Here is a 20,187-nt window from a genome sequence, read left to right on the forward strand (position 1 = left end):
ACTCACAATACTGATACATCACAGTACTGAGTCCCTGCAGCTACATGCTTTTGAAGTAGAAGTGATTTTGTTGTACCTCCTTCTCATGATCTGAAAACCAGCTGGAGTCTCTACTGGAGCCTTGAGGCAAAATATGAAAATCCACTAGGACAGCAAAGTTCCCACACTGGAAAAAAAAAATACAAAGGAAAGAAAGAAAAGTTAAGTAGCAGTTGTTGTTGAGAGGCACACATCCAGCAGACAAGGAAATAAACAGTCAAGTGATCAGAGTCAGAGATGCAGTAGCCACAATTAAAGTCTGAGAGGTTTTTTTACCTTTTTAAAGAAACATTTCATTTTTAGGTATGGAATTTCCAGTTTTAACAGGCATTCCACATATTTATAATGGGAAACAGTGCTAGAAACAATAACATTTTGCTTATTATAACATATCAAATAACAGATATTGCTACTTGTTAGATGTACCAAGTATAAGCACTCAGATTCTTGAGGATGTGCTAGCCACAGATCCACATTTAAAGCTGAGTTGCATTTTACACATAACTAAGCCGTTGACTCCTCACTTTATCTATGAAAAAGACAGCATATCCTCCCCAAATTTGAAGCACTTACTCTATTGAATTAATTTTCGGAGACATTACAATTATTTTAGAGGTTAAAATTAATTTTAAAATGCGTCCCTTAAAAAAAATTAGCAACTGTATCAGTCTTCTGTTTGTCCTACATTATCTTAATAACAGAATAATACACTCTTCAAACGTTCCATATATTTAACATTAATTGGAATCTTTTGTCTAGCCTGTATTTGAAAAAAATTACGTTATATTATTAATGACTGTATCTAATTGTTAAAAGAAAAGGAGTACTTGTGGCACCTTAGAGACTAACAAATTTATTAGAGCATAAGCTTTCATGAGCTACAGCTCACTTCATCGGATAGGCCTCCACCAGGGTCATCTCAACAACTCAGATAACTCTTAAGTGAGGCCATTGTGACATCAGAGGCTCAACCAGTCACCATTCTTTCTTTACAGTTAATTCTAGTGGTTGGAATGAGACGGTGATGTGAGGGAGACGGGACATATGAACCAAGAATCTTCACTGGTAGATTACTTGGCTCAACTGTCACTGCTGGGTTCCATGTGTTCCGAGTCAGTGCTGGCCAGGCAAATGAGGCAGGAGTGTACTGGAGCCTTTCAAGTGCAAAAACATTAGGACTTAAAAGACTTTCATATGGCATCAGTCTCACTAAAACAGCTCTCTTACCCAGTAAGTCAACAGCAAGTTAAGGGCCAAATTCAGCAGTACAGTTTGGCTGCTTTACGCTGTTCTTACGGTGCAAATCGGCTATAAAGGCAACTGGGAAAGTGTGCTCTTTCTGGTTGGGCACTCTTTACCAGGTGGGTTGGGAATGGCTTCAGCATCTCTTCCTAATACATTTGAACTTGACTTCATTTGTGAGAGGAATAATTTGGAAAGTTTATTAAAAAGCAAAGTCAGTAGCACCATTAGATAATGTTCACTGCTCACGTGTGAGAGGTATCCACGGGTACGGGGGTAGAAAGCCCTTAATTCCTCTCCAATAGAAATATCTACCAAGACTGAATCTGGTTCTTGAACCTTTAAAAAGCCCCAGGGTTTTCACTGCTTTTGTAAAAGGGGCTTAGAACCCTTTGGCTTCAGAAGAGAAGGCACAGCTCTAACTCTTTTCATGTGGGGCACTTTAGAAACCAATCTCAAGGATATAAACTGGTTTCCTCAGACCTCTTTTTCCCTTGCCATTTATTGGAGCAAGAGAACCGAACCACAGATCACAGGGGATACCTTCTCTCTTCTTAGCCTCTACTTTCTTTCCAAAGTCGTTCACTTCATCTTATGGCAAGTTCGGAAGTCTCTCCTGTTACTCATTATGAAAGCCAGATGAAGGCAGCCACGCTTATGTGCAATTTCGATGCATGGGACACTTGTCCTCACCATCCTACCATCAACACCTTAGAACACCCATACCCAGTGTCTGGATGCATCCAGGCCATCAGGACACCTTTACATTCTTTGCATTTTTCCTGGGAGAATCTGTGAAGAAGTACAAGCCCCTTTCAACAATTTAAACTGTGCCTTGCAGTTTCCACTGCTAGCTGTTGCCACTGAAGAATGGCAAATCCTTTTTCCTGTAAAGTGCCTCAGTTCATGGAGTAGGGGTTCCAAACCTTTAATCTAGACAGTCACAATCCTTGCCACAGATGACTGTATCATCAGACTCTTGTAGGAAGAGTAGGAAACAGATTCCCAAAGTTTCTGTGCTTTATTTAAAAAAAAAACTGCCTTATCAATAGCAGGGATAAAATGAGGAGACTGCCACCCCACCTACATCAACTGGCACAGAACAGGGTGCATGGGCAAAGCAATCCTTGAGTGGTTATCTTGTCAGATCCTGAAAGCTGCACAGGGTGACATCAAAGCGATATCTGGCTAGGAGACTATAAGAAACATAACTTGTTGCAAAATGCCAAGATGCCAACTCAGTATGTAATAGTCTGCACTATGAGACAGTAATGACCCATGGTGTTAGGATGTACTGTGGCCTGTCTGCCTCACTGTCTCAGGCATTTCTAAGGTGTCTATCATGATGATATCCAAGCAATATTGTTTATAAAAGACCTATTGCACACGGTCATTACAATACTAAGGAATTTTTCACAAAAGTAGGAAACATTATTCCTGGAGTCCTAGCCAAATCCCAATTTGGATATTTACATTCTGCCACTTAAAATTCCCCTGTAGTTTCAAATGGATATTCTGTGCTTCACTTCCTGTCCCTAAATATTGCAGGGTGTTGATTTTCCACTGCTAAACATCTGCATATTCAACCCCAGCATTTCAGTTGTGGGAACAATTATCCCTAGTAACAGCAAAATAGATAAATTATAAAATAAAGCACTTTTTTGATCTTTGAGACTGAAAGGCACATCTAGACCTAATGTTCAAGGTATTACAGAAAGTACACTACTTGATTGTCTCTTACTCTGAAAGAGTGCTAAATATGTTGAGCAGAAATCTAAAAAAACGTACCAGGATTTCATTGTAGTGATTTTTACCAATTGCAATGCTATATTAAGTAAATCAGACATTTCTCCCGTTACTTCACATTTCAGATTAATACTTTTGGAGAAGTAATTACTGACCAGAAGCAGTCAACAATGGCTTAACCTTAATTACAAAATAATGTATGATCAACATTGTACCAGTAAGTAGAATGCAAAACTCTGCCAGATGAGACAGGCATTGTGCAATCAGTTTGCAAAGCTTCTAAGTTACGTATAGGTATCACTCACTGAAAGAACAGAATGCTTTGATCTATTTTTCAAAAGGCGGCCTTCTCTTTCCTCCAGAGATCCAAGAATTAACAGATGGCTGCAATACCAAACCTCTCCAAGTTTTTAAACTGATGACAAAGTACCTCTAAAAATCTCTAGTAAATCATTAGTCCCAGCAAACTTTTGATTTGACTGGCAAACTTCTAAGTTACAAACAGTACATAATAATATAGGTATTCTAAAGCCATTGCACTGCACACAATCAAACACCTGGCATACTGAAGGTATTAGTTATGATTAATTTTAAAATGATTAGTAAATGCTAAATGTTACCTTAAGCCATTTTGAACTGAATATAGAAAATATAAATATTTAGGCCTGCAAGACATAAGCCTGAGGTCAGATTTGCTTTTCAAATGTTTTTTGTTTGTTTCTGGGAAGGTTGTTCAATTTGCTGATTGCAGAGAAGCAATTTGATAACTTAATTAAAGATATGTTGACCCATACTGCCATCTCAGTGCCTTATTGCTATACATGTGAAGCCTATGTACAAAATTTAATATTTGTTTCAATCAAGCGTGATGAACTATATTCTCAAACATGTATCACGTCAGCGCCAAATATCTCAAAAAACACAAAACAGACCAAAAGTTTATAATGTATTTCATACAAGTACTAAAAAGAAAATAGTCAAACATCTAAAATATATAGTTGAAACAGACAAGCCTCCCTCAAAAAAGTACAGAATTCCAACTCGCAACCAAAAAGTAGCTTTGGGGAATCCTCCCCCTAAGCGCCACATCTGGAATCATTTGAATATATCACACTAAAGAGGCAAATGGTGCAGCATACATTTAGAATGAATTCATAAAAGGACCCAAGGCAGAAAGGGATCACCAAGATACAAGATGCTATGTGAGCAGTGGGCGTCCTGGGTCTCACTAATGCTAATTCTTCAAACACTTAGACCCTGCCTTGTGATGGAAGGAATGGCCCTTGTGCAAGCTTCTTTATACTTTGCATCTACACTAGGCATCTGTTAGAAAGGCATCTCAACATAGCTGCTGCCACTGCAGCAGTAGAGAAAACAGCTCTCTGTATAGACTAAACTCCAATCCAAAGACATTAAAGAAAAAATCCCGGGACTTACATTGCTCAACACAACATCAGTGTTGCTAACTCTAACATTTTCATTACAAGTCTCACAATATTTGGTCTTTAAAGCCCAACCTCCTGAGTCATGTGATTTCACGACAGGTTTCAGAGTGATAGCCATGTTAGTCAGTATCAGCAAAAACAATGAGGACTCCTTGTGGCACCTTAAAGATTAACAAATTTATTTGGCCATCAGCTTTCATGGGCTAAAACCCAATTCACCAGATGCATGGAGTGAAAACTACAGTAAGACATATATCCATCACAAAATGGGCGACATCCACCTTGATTGCATTGGCCTCGTTAGCACTATAAAAGTAATTTTCCCTCTCTTGATATTCACCTCTTCTTGCCAACTGTTGGAAATAGGCCATTTGCACGTTAACTGAATTGGCCTCTTTAGCACTGACCTCCCCCTCCCCCACTTGGTAAGGCAACTCCCGTCTTTTCATGTGCTGTGATATACATACTGTTTACTGTATTTTTCACTCCATGCATCTGATGAAGTGTGTTTTAACCCACAAAAGCTTATGCCCAAATAAATATGTGATTTCATCAGAATCTCAGCTTTTTTCCAGGAAAAAAGTAAGTTTATAGCCCTCATGGTTGCAGACGAAAGCTTTAAAACGTGAACCCTAAATGCTCAAAAATCAAAGATAAATAAAAAGAACGTATCATTTTTTAAAAAAATGATTTTTAAGCCAGTCTCATAACCCTGGGGAGCCTGACCCATGATTTTTCAAGGGTTGGGATTGGCAATACTGTAATCTAAAACTCTGATAACATTTAAAACTGGACACCATATTGAAAAATACAGTTAAAATTGGCATTTCAAATCTACTAGTAAAGACACTTTACTGAAAAGTGATTATTTGTTATATCTAAATAGCTAGCAATCCAATTTTTATGCTGCCTTAATTTTAGGAACTTCAGTGTAACCTTACTTTCCCCAGCCTGAAACATTTTGTTTATATATTAACATTCATCACTTAATTATTAAACAAAGGGCTTAAAGTTATCTCAGGGTATTAACAGTGAGTCATGGTCCAGCAACAGAATTTAATTCATAACAAAATTTCTGCGCTCAGGCAGCTTGCAAAAATACATTGATCATGTTATGGATTCTTTTAAGGGGGCATAAAAATGTTTTTTTTAACAGAATCGGAATAGAAACCACCAGGATATGGTCTGAATTTGTCAGTCAAGCAAAGTCGCTTGCCTACAGCCTGCTAAAACGTTGGCCAGGGATAAGCTCAGATGAGTGACTCTGCACAGCCTGGCAAACAAGCAAGACTATTAAAGCCAACACTCCAAAAATCAGAAGACAAATTAAAATAGACCAGTAAGGTTTATTTCTCAATTCAAATGTGCACCTGTTTCTGGTGCACACACTCTAGTTCCTGTCCTTCCACATTCATCATTTCGAGTAGCCAGAACAGACAGGCAACATCAAGGAAAATAATCTTGAGAATGGAGGAGAGGAATGATGATTTTACATTCACTTTCGCCAGTCCAAAAGTGCTTTATCACCACCAGTCATTCACTGGCAGCCAATTCCTTAGAGCTCTAATTTTTTGTGGGGAAAATCAGCAAACTAATTCACTGTAATCTTTGGTTAAAACAAAATCAGAGAAGAATGGAAACAGATTAGCTTTTTTGTACTGCTGTCGTCACAGATGATTTCATTTCTCAAGAGGATGCCTGCTGACTTCAAAAACATGATCAACTTACGAATTTTAATTAAAACCATTTTGAAATACATTTCACAATTTCGATGTGGTGAGAAGCGCTTCTCAACATGTGAGCTTTCAGACTGCTGTGCGCAGCAAGTGGGTGCAGCTTCCTTTTAATGTACAATTTCCCAAGGCTAGACAATGCTAGTTACAGTTTTATTCCGCTCTCTGATGACGTCAGAAGTATGGAACAAAGAACTAGATCCTAATGATCACCTCTTGATGATATCACAGGTGGTCAAAAAGCTGGTAGTGGTTAGGTATGTCACAATGTATAATCAGCTGTAGGGCAACAAAGGTATAAGCTTAGTTTGCACTAAAAGCATAATAAAGCCAAAAAGAAACTCTTGAGCTTTCCTCCAGTGGAAGGAGAATTTGGGCCTGCAGAGCTTCACTGTCTTTAACCTGCATTTGGGGAAGCTTTCTGGCCGCTGTTAGAATTTCCTGGCCCTGGTGGATCAAAAGAGACTTTTGGTAGGGCTGGAAGTCACAGCAAAGTTCCCTGAAGCTTCCTGGAGCATCTCAGCGATGGATAGATGATCATCATCGTATTCAAGTCCAAAGATGTAAGAGATTTTATTTATTTGTTTGTTTAGTTTTGTTGGCTTTTTGTAAAGGAACCAGGGTGACCAGGTGTCTGGTTTTCAAACACCCAATCGAAAAGGAATCCTGACAGCTCCAGTAAGCACCGCTGACTGGGCTGTTGACTGTCTGGTTGGCGGTGCTGCACCACACAGCAGGACTGGCAGGCTCTCTGCTAGCCTCCGTACCTCCCGGGAAGCAGCCAGCATGTCCCCCCTCAGGCTCCTACGGTAAGGGGCAACCAGGGGGCTCCGCACGCTGCCTCTGCCCCAAGCGCTGCCCCCGCAGCTCCCATTGGCTGGGAAGCGCAGCCAATCGGAACTGCAGGGACGGCGCCTGCAGATGGGGCAGTGCACAGAGATGCCTGGCCCACCTTCATGTAGGAGCCGGAAGGGAGACATGCCGCAGCTTCCAAGAGCTGCTTGAGCCAAGCGTCTCCCGCAGCCTGCATCCCTGACCGCCCCCCTCCAGGGCCCCAACCCCCTGGCCCACCCAGCCCTGATCCCCCTTCTGCCCTCCAAACCCCTCAATCCCAGCCCAGAACACCCTCCTGCATGCCAAACCCCTCATCCCCCGTCCCACCCCAGAGCATGCACCCCTAGCCGGAGCCCTCACCCCCTCGCACCCCAACCCCCTGCCTCAGCCTGGAGTCCCCTCCCACATCCTGAATCCCTTGGTTCCACCACCTAGCCTGGAGCTCCCTCCTGCACCCTAAACCCCTCATCTCTGGCTCCACCCGAGACCCTGCACCCCCAGCTGGAGCCATCACCCCCTCTTCCATCCCAATCCACTGCCTCAGGCTGGAGCCTCCTCCTGCCCTGTGAACTCACTTCTGGCCCCACCCTGGAGCCAGCACCCCCAACCGGAGCCCTCACCACCTCCCGCATCCCAGCCCCCTGAGCCAGCCCAGTGAAAATGAGCGAGTGAGTGAGGGTGGAGAGAACGAGCAACAGAGGAAGGAGGGGATGGAGTGAGGGGGAGGGACCGGGCCTCTTAGAAGGGACGCAGCATGGACGGGGCCTCAGAGGAGGGGCAGGGTAAGGCTGTTCGGTTTTGTGCAAGTCAAAAGTTGGCAACCCTAAAAGGGACTCACTAAGGAATTTTATCCTTTCAAAAGGTGCTTGAATGCCTGAACCAGGTTGCCTCCGGAAACAGTGTCTGGATCTAGAGACTAGAGCCAAATTGTTCCTTTGAGCCAAAATGTGTTGCAGAGAAGAGTCTTGGCAGAGAATCTGGTGATGTCACAAGAGGTTCAAAAGGGAGAAGAAGATACATATAGTCATGTGAGTCACCATCACCACCTCCTGGGTATGGGGAGACTGAATTGCTGATTTGGCTATCTTGAAAGGGAGTTGATCTATTCAACCATAACTTCCAAAATTTCAGTAGCACACAGGCAACCTGAATCATCTGATTCAAAGTGCTCAGAGCAGGAAGATAATTCCAATTCATAAACACAGGATTGGGGTGAATACAAGTTATGTCTAGGAAAATCCTCAGAAGAGAATGATTTGCTTTTTTGGCAGTGGTGTGTATAGCTCTTGCTCCAAAGGTTCCAAAAGGGATGAGAGTCCCATACGTGGTGCTTCGAATGGGATGAAGGGGGGAAGGAACTAGCATCTGGGGATTTATCAGTATGAAGCCTTCCTCAAAGTGCTCCCCCTAAGACTTTCTCCTTGCTAGACAGAAACTAAGGTGGAGGGGAAAGGGAGAACAGGGCCACACAAATTCTCAGAACAGACTGCAGAGAAAATCTCTGTCTGTGAGCAAATAACTGGGCAGTGAAATCAGAACAGCAGGTTTCAGAGTGGTAGCCGTGTTAGTCTGTATCAGCAAAAAGAATGAGGAGTACTTGTGGCAGCAGATCATCAGGCACACCTGTAGAGGATGCTGACAAGCAGAGAGCACCAGGGATTGCGGGAGAGCAGGAAAGAGAAAATGAACAACTTCTTACATGCCTCTGACACTTGGAAAGGATGGGGAAACCTAGAAGTTCCAAGTCTGATGTAGCAGCAGAATCTCATTATTAAGAAATTCAAACTCAGTGTTGACACACACAGCTGTTAATGCACACAATTATTAAAATGCTCCACGCAACTTGACAGGCTCAAAAATTAACTATTTTCATACGACACAATACAATGAAAGAATGTTTCTATATAAAGCTCCCCACTCCACTTTTTTTTTTTTTTTAAATTCTTCCTACAATCTCTACTATATGTAAAGTTTAGAACTGGTCTCCCAAGACCCACCCTGTGAGGTATACTCTTGAAAAAGTGGCAAAAAATGCACTAGAGAGAACAAGTTTATTTCACTTGCCAACCAATGCAATTCTGTAGGAGGCAGTTTTGTAGCCTACAAATGGAAAGAAGCCATCAGGGCAGTAGCGCAAGCAATTGCAAAACACAAGTTCTTCCTCAGGGCAAAGGCTCCAAATATCAGTTCAATTTCATCACTGTAAAGGATATATGATGTCTCTGCCTGTGTCAAAATGGATCCACATAAACAAAAACTGCAAGATCACATTTGTAGATGTGCCACACTGGGGACAGATATCCTGAGCTCACAAGCTCCATGCACCCCTTCCTTCTCAAGTGCGGCAGTTAACGTTCTGACAATCTGTGAAGCCACTGATGACAGGCCACAAATGAGGGCATGAGCAGAAATGATAGTCTCTTCAGCAACTCATATTCACTATGGTTTGTTTTTATTCTCATGAATGGGCTTAATAACAAAAAGAATGGACAGAGAAGTAAAGGGCGAGTACAGGCATGAATAAAACACCCTAAAACTATTCCCGCACGTATTTTATTTTACTTTTACTGGAAACAAGAAAAAGGTATTTCTAATATGACTCTTTTAGGAAAAAAAAGGAAAGATTTTTCTTGGAAATATGTTCAATCACAACTTCTAGACCCTAGGTGATTAATACATTTATAACAAAGACTAAATTAATGTTTCGGGTTTTTTATTTACCAGTAGTTTAAATATGTTCATTTACCATGTTCCTCAAGCTCAATGCTTAACGTAATGGGCATAAGCACTTTTCTTAATGAAAAAGTCATCCAAAGGCAAAAGCAACCCTTCTCCTGCATCCACTCTAGACCATCTGCAATAAACTTTTCATCTTAAGAAACCGAACTGATGAGGGATGGATGGTCTTGTGGTCACAGCACTAGAGTGGACTCAGGAGAGTTGAGTTCAATTCCCTGTTCTGTCACAGACTTCCTGTGAGACCTTGGAAAGTCACTTAATCTCTGTGCTTCAGTCCCCATCTGTAAAACAAAGGTAACAATAAAGCCTACTAAAAAGGGATGTGCAAGGATAAATTAATTAAGTGTTTGAGAGAGTCTCAGATAGTATGGTAATGGATGTCATTATACACAGATATGTAGAACTGAGAGCCTTAACAATTTTCACTTCTTCTTCCATCAACCCAGCTAACATTTCAAAAGATGTGTGTGAAGCCCACTAGCTTTCTATTATTAAAACTAAACTGACCTCCTAATTTATTTATTTTTTAAACATGAACAACTCTACATTTCTTTCTCTACCCAGAGACTGGAGTCAGATTCAGGGCTTCAAATCCAAGAATAAAATTGTTCATTGAAGTCCCTAGCAATTTTTAAACAACAAAATTAGCATTAAAAGTGATCTCTGGGCCAGAGAACATTGTTGAAAAGGTAGCTGAAAGGAAAAAAAGGGGCCAGGAAACAAAAACAAAGAAACAAAAAAGTAAAATAATAATTTTATGAAGACATAAATAGTAGTTAAAGATACTTTTGAGGCTTTTCAATACCATTCTCTTATATTTGTAGTCATGAAATAGTTTATAGACTTGCATAAAACACTTTCCAAATTGCATTTTAATATTAATTAGTCAAATTTTAAAAATAAAAAGCCAAGATTTCCAGGGTATGCATTAATATTTTACTAGAACATTTCTCAGGTAACTAAAGGTAAAAGGCAAAGCATACCCAAGGTATTTTACTAACTGCCTACTAATAATACACAACCTTTTTTATTTTACACACACACACACACACACAAATCATGTGGATATACAAGGTATATTCTACAATACATCAGATTAAATTAGAGTCACTACAAAGTTGCTTAACTGCAATAAAAATGATATTTAAAAATTAGGTAGAAAGCTACCATCTCTTTTGATGTATGTTATGACAAAGGAAATAGATCTTACATCTTGGCAGCATGGGAAAGACACTTTCAAAGTTCTTCTAAGGTGAAGATGAGGTAAAGCAAAAAGTAAGGTAAGGTAAGGTAATGAGCCAGTCCCTCAAATGAGGAAGAAAAGGAGTTCTAAAACAAGTAATGCACACAGGCTCATATGTCCTGGACACATTTCACAGCAGCTGCAGGGAATTGGGCTAGATTATTCTTCTGCCCACCAGTACAACAGGAGGGAGAGAATCACAGGAAACAAACTGCTCCATGTCCCCAGACATGCAGCTAGTTCAGGAAGACTTTGACTCCTCAACTAGACCGTGAGAAATGCCCCACCTGCCCTAGAACACACTTCCTTCCCCTTGTCTTATGAAGTTACCTACCGCAGAAGGCAATTCTTTATGAAAAAAGAAACACCACATGCAGTCCATGTTCCAGTATAAAGTATCTGCAGATGTGAAATCCTTATGCCAAAATAATTTAGCAGATTAAAGATACATTGATTACACATGCACAGACTTGTAACTTTAAACCCTTATAACTTTAAAAATACTAGTTTTGTTTTATATACTTGTCTCAGTTAACTTTCCTCCTCAAACACTATGATCATGCCAAGTTTACAGTTTTTTGGTTCTACTGGGATTTTTTGTTTGCTTTAGTTTTTGCGGGGGGTTGGGTTGTTATGTTTTTTAAGCACCAAAAAGATTTTTTTTTAATTTTCCATTTTAATAATGGAAGAACTGTTTAAATTTGTTTTAATTTATCTTTCAGCTCGGAAAGTTTTCAGAAAATTATGAGAGAACAAAATATGTGGTTTTCTTTCAAAAACTGTGTATTATAGAAATGATACACTTTAAATAACATTATTAAATTAAGCAGCACTGTACATTACCCAACAAGTAAAGTACTACTCAACATGAGTAAGGGCAGCTTTTAGCTGCAAAAAAATCAGTGGAAGGAGCAGCATGAGCTATAATCGTAGTTGAACAAAGGGTGCTAAAACAGCAGTTGCTACTGGGAAAGGGGAAGCAAAGTTTAGGTGAGGGAAATCATCTCAGAATGAAGAGATAAGCAAAAGTTCATGGTTAGTAGCTAGAAAAGTAGGCTGGAATTAGCAGATGAGAAAACATTTAAGAAGAGACTCCAGAAACATTGCTTTTGTCTGCTTTAAAATGGATTAGATTAAACTAGACAAGCAGTATTTGTGCACAACTAAAAAAGAACAAATGAAAAAGAAAAGGAAACCGGCAGCACCTAGTTGAGAGAAAAATTTGATTTTCTAAAACTTTAACACTTTGAAATATACAAATTATGTGGTCAAATGTATATTTAAGAACTGTTCAAGTGTTTAAGAGGTTTGTGACAGGGTAAACTAGCTGTAAAACACCTTAAACATAAAGAATACAGTAAAACCAGTGACAAAAATCTTATTACAATGCTAAGCATACCACTTTGACTCATGGTGGCTAAGATTAGGGGGTTCAGGCAGGGTTTAAGTAGGGTTGCCAACTTTCTAATCACACAAAACCAAACACCCTTGCCCCGCTCTGCCCCTATCCCCCCTTCTCCAAGGCCCTACCCCTGCCCCATCCCTTCTCCGAGACCTCTTCCCCCACTCACTCCATTGGCCCTCCCTCCGTCGCTCGTTCTCTCCCACCCTCACTCACTTTCATTGAGCTGGGGTAGGGGGTTAGGGTGAGGGACAGGGTGTGGGCTCTCGGGTGAGACCAGGGATGAGGGGTTTCAAGCACAGGAGGGGACTCGGGGCTGTGACAGGAGGTTGGGGTGTGGGAGGGGGTGCAGACTCCAGGAGGAAGTTTGGATGCGAGAGGGGGCTCAGGGGTGAGGCAGGGGGTTGGGGTGCAAGCTCTGAAGGGGCTCATGGCTGGGGCAGGGGTTAGGGTGTGGGAGGGGTGTGGGATGTGTGCTGTGGGAGGGAGTTTGGGTACAGGAGGGGCTCTGGGCTGCAACAGGGGGCTGGGGTGTTGGAGGGGATTCAGGGTGAGGGTTCCGGCTGGGCAGCACTTACTTTAGGCGGTTACTGGTCGGCGGTGCAGCGGAGCTAAGGCAGGCTCCCTGCCTGCCTTGGCTCCTCGCGGCTCCTGGAAGCAACCAGCGTGTCCCTGTGGCCCCTGCACGGAGGGGGAAGTGGGCTCTGCGCGCTGCCCCTGCCCCAAGCGCTGCCCCCGCAGCTCCCATTGGCCGCAGTTCCCAGGCAATGGGAGTTGTGGTACCGGAACTCGGGGCAGGGGCAGCACGTGGTGCCCCCGTGGCTGCCCCTGCACCTAGGAGCTGGACATGCTGGCCACTTCTGGGAGCCACACAGAGGCAGGGCAGGCAGGGAGCCTGCCTGATCTCCGCTGCACCACCGACTGGACTTTTAGCGGCCTGGTCAGCAGTGCTGACAAGAACCGCCAGGGTCCCTTTTTGACAAAGCATTCCAGTCGAAAACCAGATGCCTGGCAACCCTCGGTTTAAGTGACATCATCCACTTTTAAAAAAACTGAGTTTTATGCTAACTTCCCTAACAACTCTTAGAAAACATTATCTAGAGTAAAAATGCTGAAATACTTGGAGCAAATTGCTCTCATACAGGTACTGAATAGCACCTCAGTGAGGTTTAAAAAAAACACCTATGTAACTATCATATTCCAGAGTGCAATCCAGAGGGGTTGCATCACCACTTGCCCTGCAACCTTGGTGCCTCACAATGGTTTGCTGTTGTAACTCCCAACTTGGGTAGTTCACAATCAGCCTAACAGCATGCAGGTCACACTCTGTGTGCAGTGTCTGTATATAGCTACAGCCCTGATCAAGCAACTATGATCCCAGGAGCATGTCAGGAACACACCAGCCACACTCTGTCTTCCAGCAGAGTTGGTCACTATCTGTCAGGTGACCCCAAGACACTCCCTGTCCCAAATTTTCCCCAAAACGTGCATTTCTGCACAGTACAGCCCTCTCCTGGGCAGTTCAGATATTAGAGGTCCGTTGGCCCTGTAAGGAGTCAATATACAACAGTTTGCTACTTTAACTGAAGTTACCCAAACAGTTCATTTTAGACACAACATTAGATTAGTTTTGATTAAAGAATAAAACAAGTTTATTTAACTACTAAGAGATAGATTTTAAGTGAGTACAAGTATAAGGTATTAAAGTAAGAAATGTTTACAAGAGAAATAAAGATAAAACACTTTCTAGTAACTAAAATTTAACAAGCTACACTTGGTTCAGTAAAATCCCTACCACATGATCCCAGCAACAGGGCTGACTAAATTCCCCAGTCAGCACCCCTCCCAAAGGGCTGGTTCTTTTTTCTTGCTATAGAAAGAAAGAAAGAAAGAAAGAAAGAAAGAAAGAAAGAAAGAAAGAAAGAAAGAAAGAAAGAAAGAAAGAAAGAAAGAAAGAAAGAAAACAAACCTGGGGTGTTTTTGCCCCTCAATTTTATAGGTTTGTCACCCTTTGAAATGCATTTTCCTGAGGGTTACCATAGGTAAAATTCCTTCCTCCTGTGAGTACAGAGACATGGAGTCTTGTGGTGATAGATGTTCCATGTCGTAGTTTGATAAAATACAGATCCATCTGCTATTACTGCCTTTGTTGTCAAAGAATGGCCATTTGACCAGTGATTGCCAATCAACTTTGATGACACCTGGCTAGAGGCATCAGCTTGTCCTTTGTCTTTGAGAAACAGGTTTACTCCCTCCCCAGACTTGTCTGGTAAACACGTCAGTCATAATTTCAGCTTATGTCATAACTTTACATACAATGTTGCTACACACATTTCACCATGATATTACTGACCAATGAGTTATTAGTTTTCAAATGATACCTCACAAGGCATATGTTGTACAAAGATTATTACGATATGTGTAGGGTCTGAAGGCAGGGGTGCAGTCGGTCACAGAAAAGTAAAAAGAACAGAAGAATGGTAAAAAAATTATAAACATTAAAGCGGAAAGTCAGATCTTCAAATGTTGCTATTAAGAATGACTGATTTTGAGAGAGACTCCTGGTCTAATATGCTGAGTTCAGTACTGGAAGGCCAGAATTCTTGAGTACTAATCCCACGTATATCCTTAGCCCATTCTATGGCTTGGGACAAGTTACTTTGCTATACTTTTTTAAGGCAGCCACTAATCCTGCATGCCTCTGATGCTTGTCATCTATCCTGAGAACCTAGGGATTGATTTTCAACAATGTTCAACATTCAGAGGTGCCACTGACTTTGAGTGGAGTTGCAACATGCTGAGAAATCAGACCCTGTGTTTCTCAAGCTGGGCACTCAAAAATTGGGTCACCTCAAAATCTAGTGAACATTTTTACAAAACCTGGCCTGAACTTTTCCAGGTTTCAGTTTCTAAAATAGAGCTAATATTTACCCAGCAGGCTCCCTCACAGAGGTATTATGTGGATTACTTAGTTAATAAAGCCTGTAAAGCCATTTGAAGAGGAAAAACCGCATATGTACTAAGTATTGTTATTAATTTTTGTATAGGAAAATAAATATTAAGGTGACAGGAAAGGAAAAATCCCACAGTATTTTACACTGGCATTGGCTAACCTATAGTTGCATCTGTCAAACTTCTTTAATTGCTTGTTAAGCATGACAGGCATCTTTATTCACATGTAAGTGGGTTAAGAAATGAAAAACCATAAATAAAAAGTAACCCTGCTTTTATATCAAGTTTTGGTTTTAGAATACAATATGTATAAAGCATATACAGAACATGTCTTTCATGTTGTTCATCTTCACCTTCAATCAAGAACAATGAAGGAAACTTGCTCTCAGGAATTCAGAGAAATCAAATATAGGAATAGAAAGAAAACTGAGAGACTGATTTGTTAACGAGCAAATTCCTCTATATTCTAGAGATTAAAAAAACAGGATTTGGTTTTAAGGGGAAAGGGGAATTGATTTTGCTAAATAAAATTAAAAGATAGCCTAGAAGCACCTAAAATATCAGCTGATTATTTGAAAAAAAAAATTACCAAACCTGTTTTGAAAGTTTAAAGCTTTAAAGACAACTTTTTAATTTTCCAGGGTATTGAGTTACTAATTGGAAAACAATTATGTTTGTAAAAGTGAAGTGGCTGGGGTAACTGGCAGTAATCAAGAAAACTATCATGAAATGCCTGAAAAACATTACATTGATTTAAAATGATAAACAGCATCAATTTTAAAGTGGCCAGAGCTGAATTCACATGAAAGTAATCTGCAGAGCTATAAAATCTGTTTTATGATTATATTTTCTATATTAAACACATATCCTAAAATTTGGCTGTTATTGCACTTATTTTAAAGACACTCATGGATACTTTAAAAACATTTTAAACACAAAAAAATAATTTGTTATTTTACTGTTGTAGTTAATAACATCACAAAATCTAAAAGTTAATTTATTTTCAAATTTGATTTGCATGTCTTCAGTCCTGCAGCTTTTCTATGTTAACTTTTGGAAAAATTGAGGCAGTTTGGGCATGTATCCTAGTACTTGCTATACACATGCCCCAACATGGTAAGATCATCATGCTCATATGACATCTTGGAAGCCTACACAGACTCTTTCATTAACCCAAGAGTAATAGTATTTGCTAGATCTGACCAGCTGCTTTGAATCCAGAGGTGAAAATGAATTTGTTATTTAATGCACTGTCATTTTTAATAAATTAATAAAAGCACTGGAATGTGTGTTCCTAGTTTTATTCAGGCTTCGATTTTTATGCACCACTCACTATATTTCTGCCTCCCACCCTTCAGTCCTTAATAGTTTTCCATTTTCTTGCTCTCCTACAAAATCCCATCAATACAGCATTCCAGAATAGTCTGCATATCTCGGATACCCCACCTTCTGTTTCCCTCCAGTGCCATGACAAAGTCTTTCCTACCAGTACGACAAAAATCTACCCCATCACCCAATTCTGTATGCCAGGTGATGTCTTCTTTGGGTTCAAGACCACGGCATCACGTTGTTTATTCATTTCAATATTTAACAAAAGATTTTCCCAGAATACTTAGATTTTTACTCTTGATTTATGTGACTGACCTCAGATTGGTGAACGAGATTTTTATTCCTCTGGCATTAAACATCTGGCTCTGTTATTGCTATTGCTGCTTTTAGAAACCTGTTCCACTCACCTGCAACAGGAAGATTCAGTGCCACCAGCTTTGTTCACATGGACTGCTATCCTGTAGCACTTTTTCACAAGCAAGATTTTTAAGAAATCAGAGGGCTTTGGTTCTAAGTATGTGATGTCCAGTAGAGCAAGTGAATGAGCCAGGTCTCTAGAATTCTATTCTTGCCTTTGCTACTGATTTTCTGTGCGACTTTGGACAAACCTTCTCATCACCCCAGTTAATGTATTTGCCTCCCTACCTAGGATGTTGTGGGGCTAAAATTGGTGTTTAGTGACTGTTTTAAGAGACTCAGATGAAGGATGCTACAGAAGTGCAGTCTTATTAAATAAGTTAGATCCACTATGTCTGATAAAAATAAATGACAGAATATGTACATTTTTGTATCATATCCAATTTGTAATCATAAGAATATAAGAACGGACATACTGGACCAGACCAAAGGTCCATATAGCCCAGTATCCTGCCTTTCAACAGTGGCCAATGCCAGGTGCCCCAGAGGGAATGAATGGAACAGGTAATCATCAAGTGATCCAATCTCGGTCGCCCATTCCCAGCTTCTGGAAAACAGAGGCTGGGGACACCATCCCTGCCCATCCTGGCTAATAGTCATTGATGGACCTATCCTCCATGAAATTATCTAGTCCTTTTTTGAATCTTGTTATAGTCTTGGCCTTCACAACATCCTCTGGCAAGGAGTTCCACAGGTTGACTGTATGTTGTGTGAAAATATACTTCCTTGTGTTTGTTTTAAACCTGCTGCCTATTAATTTCATTTGCTGACCCCTAGTTCTTGTGTTATGAGAAGAAGTAAATAACACTTCCTTATTTACTTTCTCCAAACCAGTCATGATTTTATAGACCTTTATCATATCCCCCCTTAGTCGTTTCTTTTCCAAGCTGAAAAATCCCAGTCTTATTAATCTCTCCTCATATGGAAACCGTTCCATACCCTTAAACGTTTTTGTTTCCCTTTTCTGAACCTTTTCCATTTCCAATCTATCTTTTTTGAGATGGGGTGACCACAATCTGCACACAGTATCCAAAAAGTGGATGTACCATGGATTTATGTAGAGGCAATATATTTTCTGTCTTATTTACTATCCCTTTCCTAATGATTCCCAACATTCTGTTAGCTTTTTTGACTGCCACTGCACATTGAGTGAATGTTTTCAGAGAACTATCCACAATGACTCCAAGATCTCTTTCTTGAGTGGTAACAACTAATTTAGACCCCATCATTTCATATGTATAGTTGGGATTATGTTTTGCAATGTACATTAATTTGCATTCATCAATATTGAATTTCATCTGCCATTTTGTTGACCAGTCACCCAGTTTTGTGAGATCCTTTTGTAGCTCTTCGCAGTCTGCTTGGGACTCAACTATCTTGAGTAGTTTTGCCACCTCACTGTTTACCCCTTTTTCAAGATCATTTATAAATATGTTGAATGGGACTGGTCCAAGTACAGACCCCTGGGGGACTCCACTATTTACCTCTCTCCATTCTGTTTCCTATCTTTTAACCAATTACCAATCCATGAGAGGACCTTCCCTCTTATCCCATGGCAGCTTACTTTGCTTAAGAGCCTTAGGTGAGGGACCTTGTCAACGGCTTTCTGAAAATCTAAGTACACTATATCCACGGGATCCCCCTTGTCCACATGCATGTTGACCCCCTCAAAGAATTCTAGTGGATTGGTGAGGCGTGATTTCCCTTTAGAAAAACCATGCTGATTCTTCCCCAACAAATTATGTTTATCTATGTGTCTGACAATTTTGTTCTTTACTATAGTTTCAACCAGTTTGCCCAGTACTGAAGTCAGGCTTACCGGCTTGTAATTGCTGGGATCGCCTCTGAAGCCCTTTTTTAAAATTGCCACATAAGCTACACTCCAGTCATTTTGTACAGAAGCTGATTTAAATGATAGGTTACAAACTAAACTTAGTAGTTTTGCAATTTCACATTTGAGTTCCTTCAGAACTCTTGGGTGAATACTATCTGGTCCTGGTGAGTTATTACTGTTTAGTTTATCAATTTGTTTCAAAACATCCTCTAATGGCACCTCAATCTGAGACAGTTCCTTAGATTTGTCACCTAAAAAGAATGGCTCAGGTTTGGGAAATCTTCCTCACATCCTCAGCCATGAAGACCAGTGCAAAGAATTCATTTAGTTTCTCCACAATGACCTTATCATCCTTGAGTGCTCCTTTAGCATCTTGATCGTTCAGGGGCCCCACTGGTTGTTTAGAGACTAACTGCTTCTGATGTACTTTAAAATTTTTTTGCTATTACTTTTTGAGTCTTTGGCTAGCTGGTCTTCAAATTCTTTTTTGGCCTTCCTAATTATATTTTTACCCTTCATTTGCCAGAGTTTATGCTCCTTTCTATTTACCTCAATAGGATTTAACTTCCACTTTTTAAAGGATGCCTTTTTGTCTCTCACTGCTTTTTTTACTTTGTTGTTTAGCCACAGTGGCACTTTTTTGGTTCTCCTTCTATGTTTTTCAATTTGGGGTATACATTTAAGTTGAGTCTCTATTATGGTGTCCTTAAAAAGTTTTCATGCAGTTTGCAGGGATTTCACTTTTGGCACTGTATCTTTAATTTCGGTTTAACTAACTTCCTCATTTTTGTGTAGTCCCTCTTTCTGAAATTAAATACTATAGTGTTGGGCTGCTGTGGTGTTTTTCCCGCCACAGTGATGTTAAATTTAATTATATTATGGTCACTATTACCAAGCAGTCCAGCTATATTCATGTCTTGGACCAGATCCTGTGCTTCACTTAGGACTAAATCAAGAATTACCTCTCCTCTTGTGGGTTTCAGGACTAGCTGCTCCAAGAAGCAGTCATTTAAGGTGTCAAGAAACTTTATCTCTGCATCCCATCCTGAGGTGACATGTACCCAGTCAATATGGGGATAGTTGAAATCCCTCATTATTTTAATAGCCTCTCTAATCTCCCTGAGCATTTCACTGTCACATCACCATCCTTGTCAGGTGGGTCAGTAATATATCCCTACTGTTATATTCTTATTATTAGACCATGGAATTAATATCCATAGAGATTCTATGGT

The 20,187-nt window shown here is 40.5% G+C and overlaps 1 protein-coding gene across 9 annotated transcripts in view; it reads right to left on the reverse strand.

Moving 5' to 3' along the window:
- The window catches only part of LOC119852895 (SLX4 interacting protein), a 130,784-nt gene that overhangs the window by 61,984 nt on the left and 48,613 nt on the right, over window positions 1-20,187 (reverse strand). For 7 of the 9 annotated variants that reach the window (XM_038394930.2, XM_038394929.2, XM_043512105.1 and 4 more), the window contains one exon: window positions 77-166. In XM_038394930.2, the coding sequence (XP_038250858.1) occupies window positions 77-166 (90 nt within the window). Of the gene's footprint in view, window positions 1-76; window positions 167-9,785; window positions 10,060-20,187 lie in introns of all 9 variants that reach the window. The other 2 variants (XM_038394934.2, XM_043512109.1) reach the window with 1 other exon arrangement.

This window comes from Dermochelys coriacea, chromosome 3 (genome assembly GCF_009764565.3).
Source record: "Dermochelys coriacea isolate rDerCor1 chromosome 3, rDerCor1.pri.v4, whole genome shotgun sequence".
Classification (NCBI taxonomy): Eukaryota; Metazoa; Chordata; order Testudines; family Dermochelyidae; genus Dermochelys; species Dermochelys coriacea.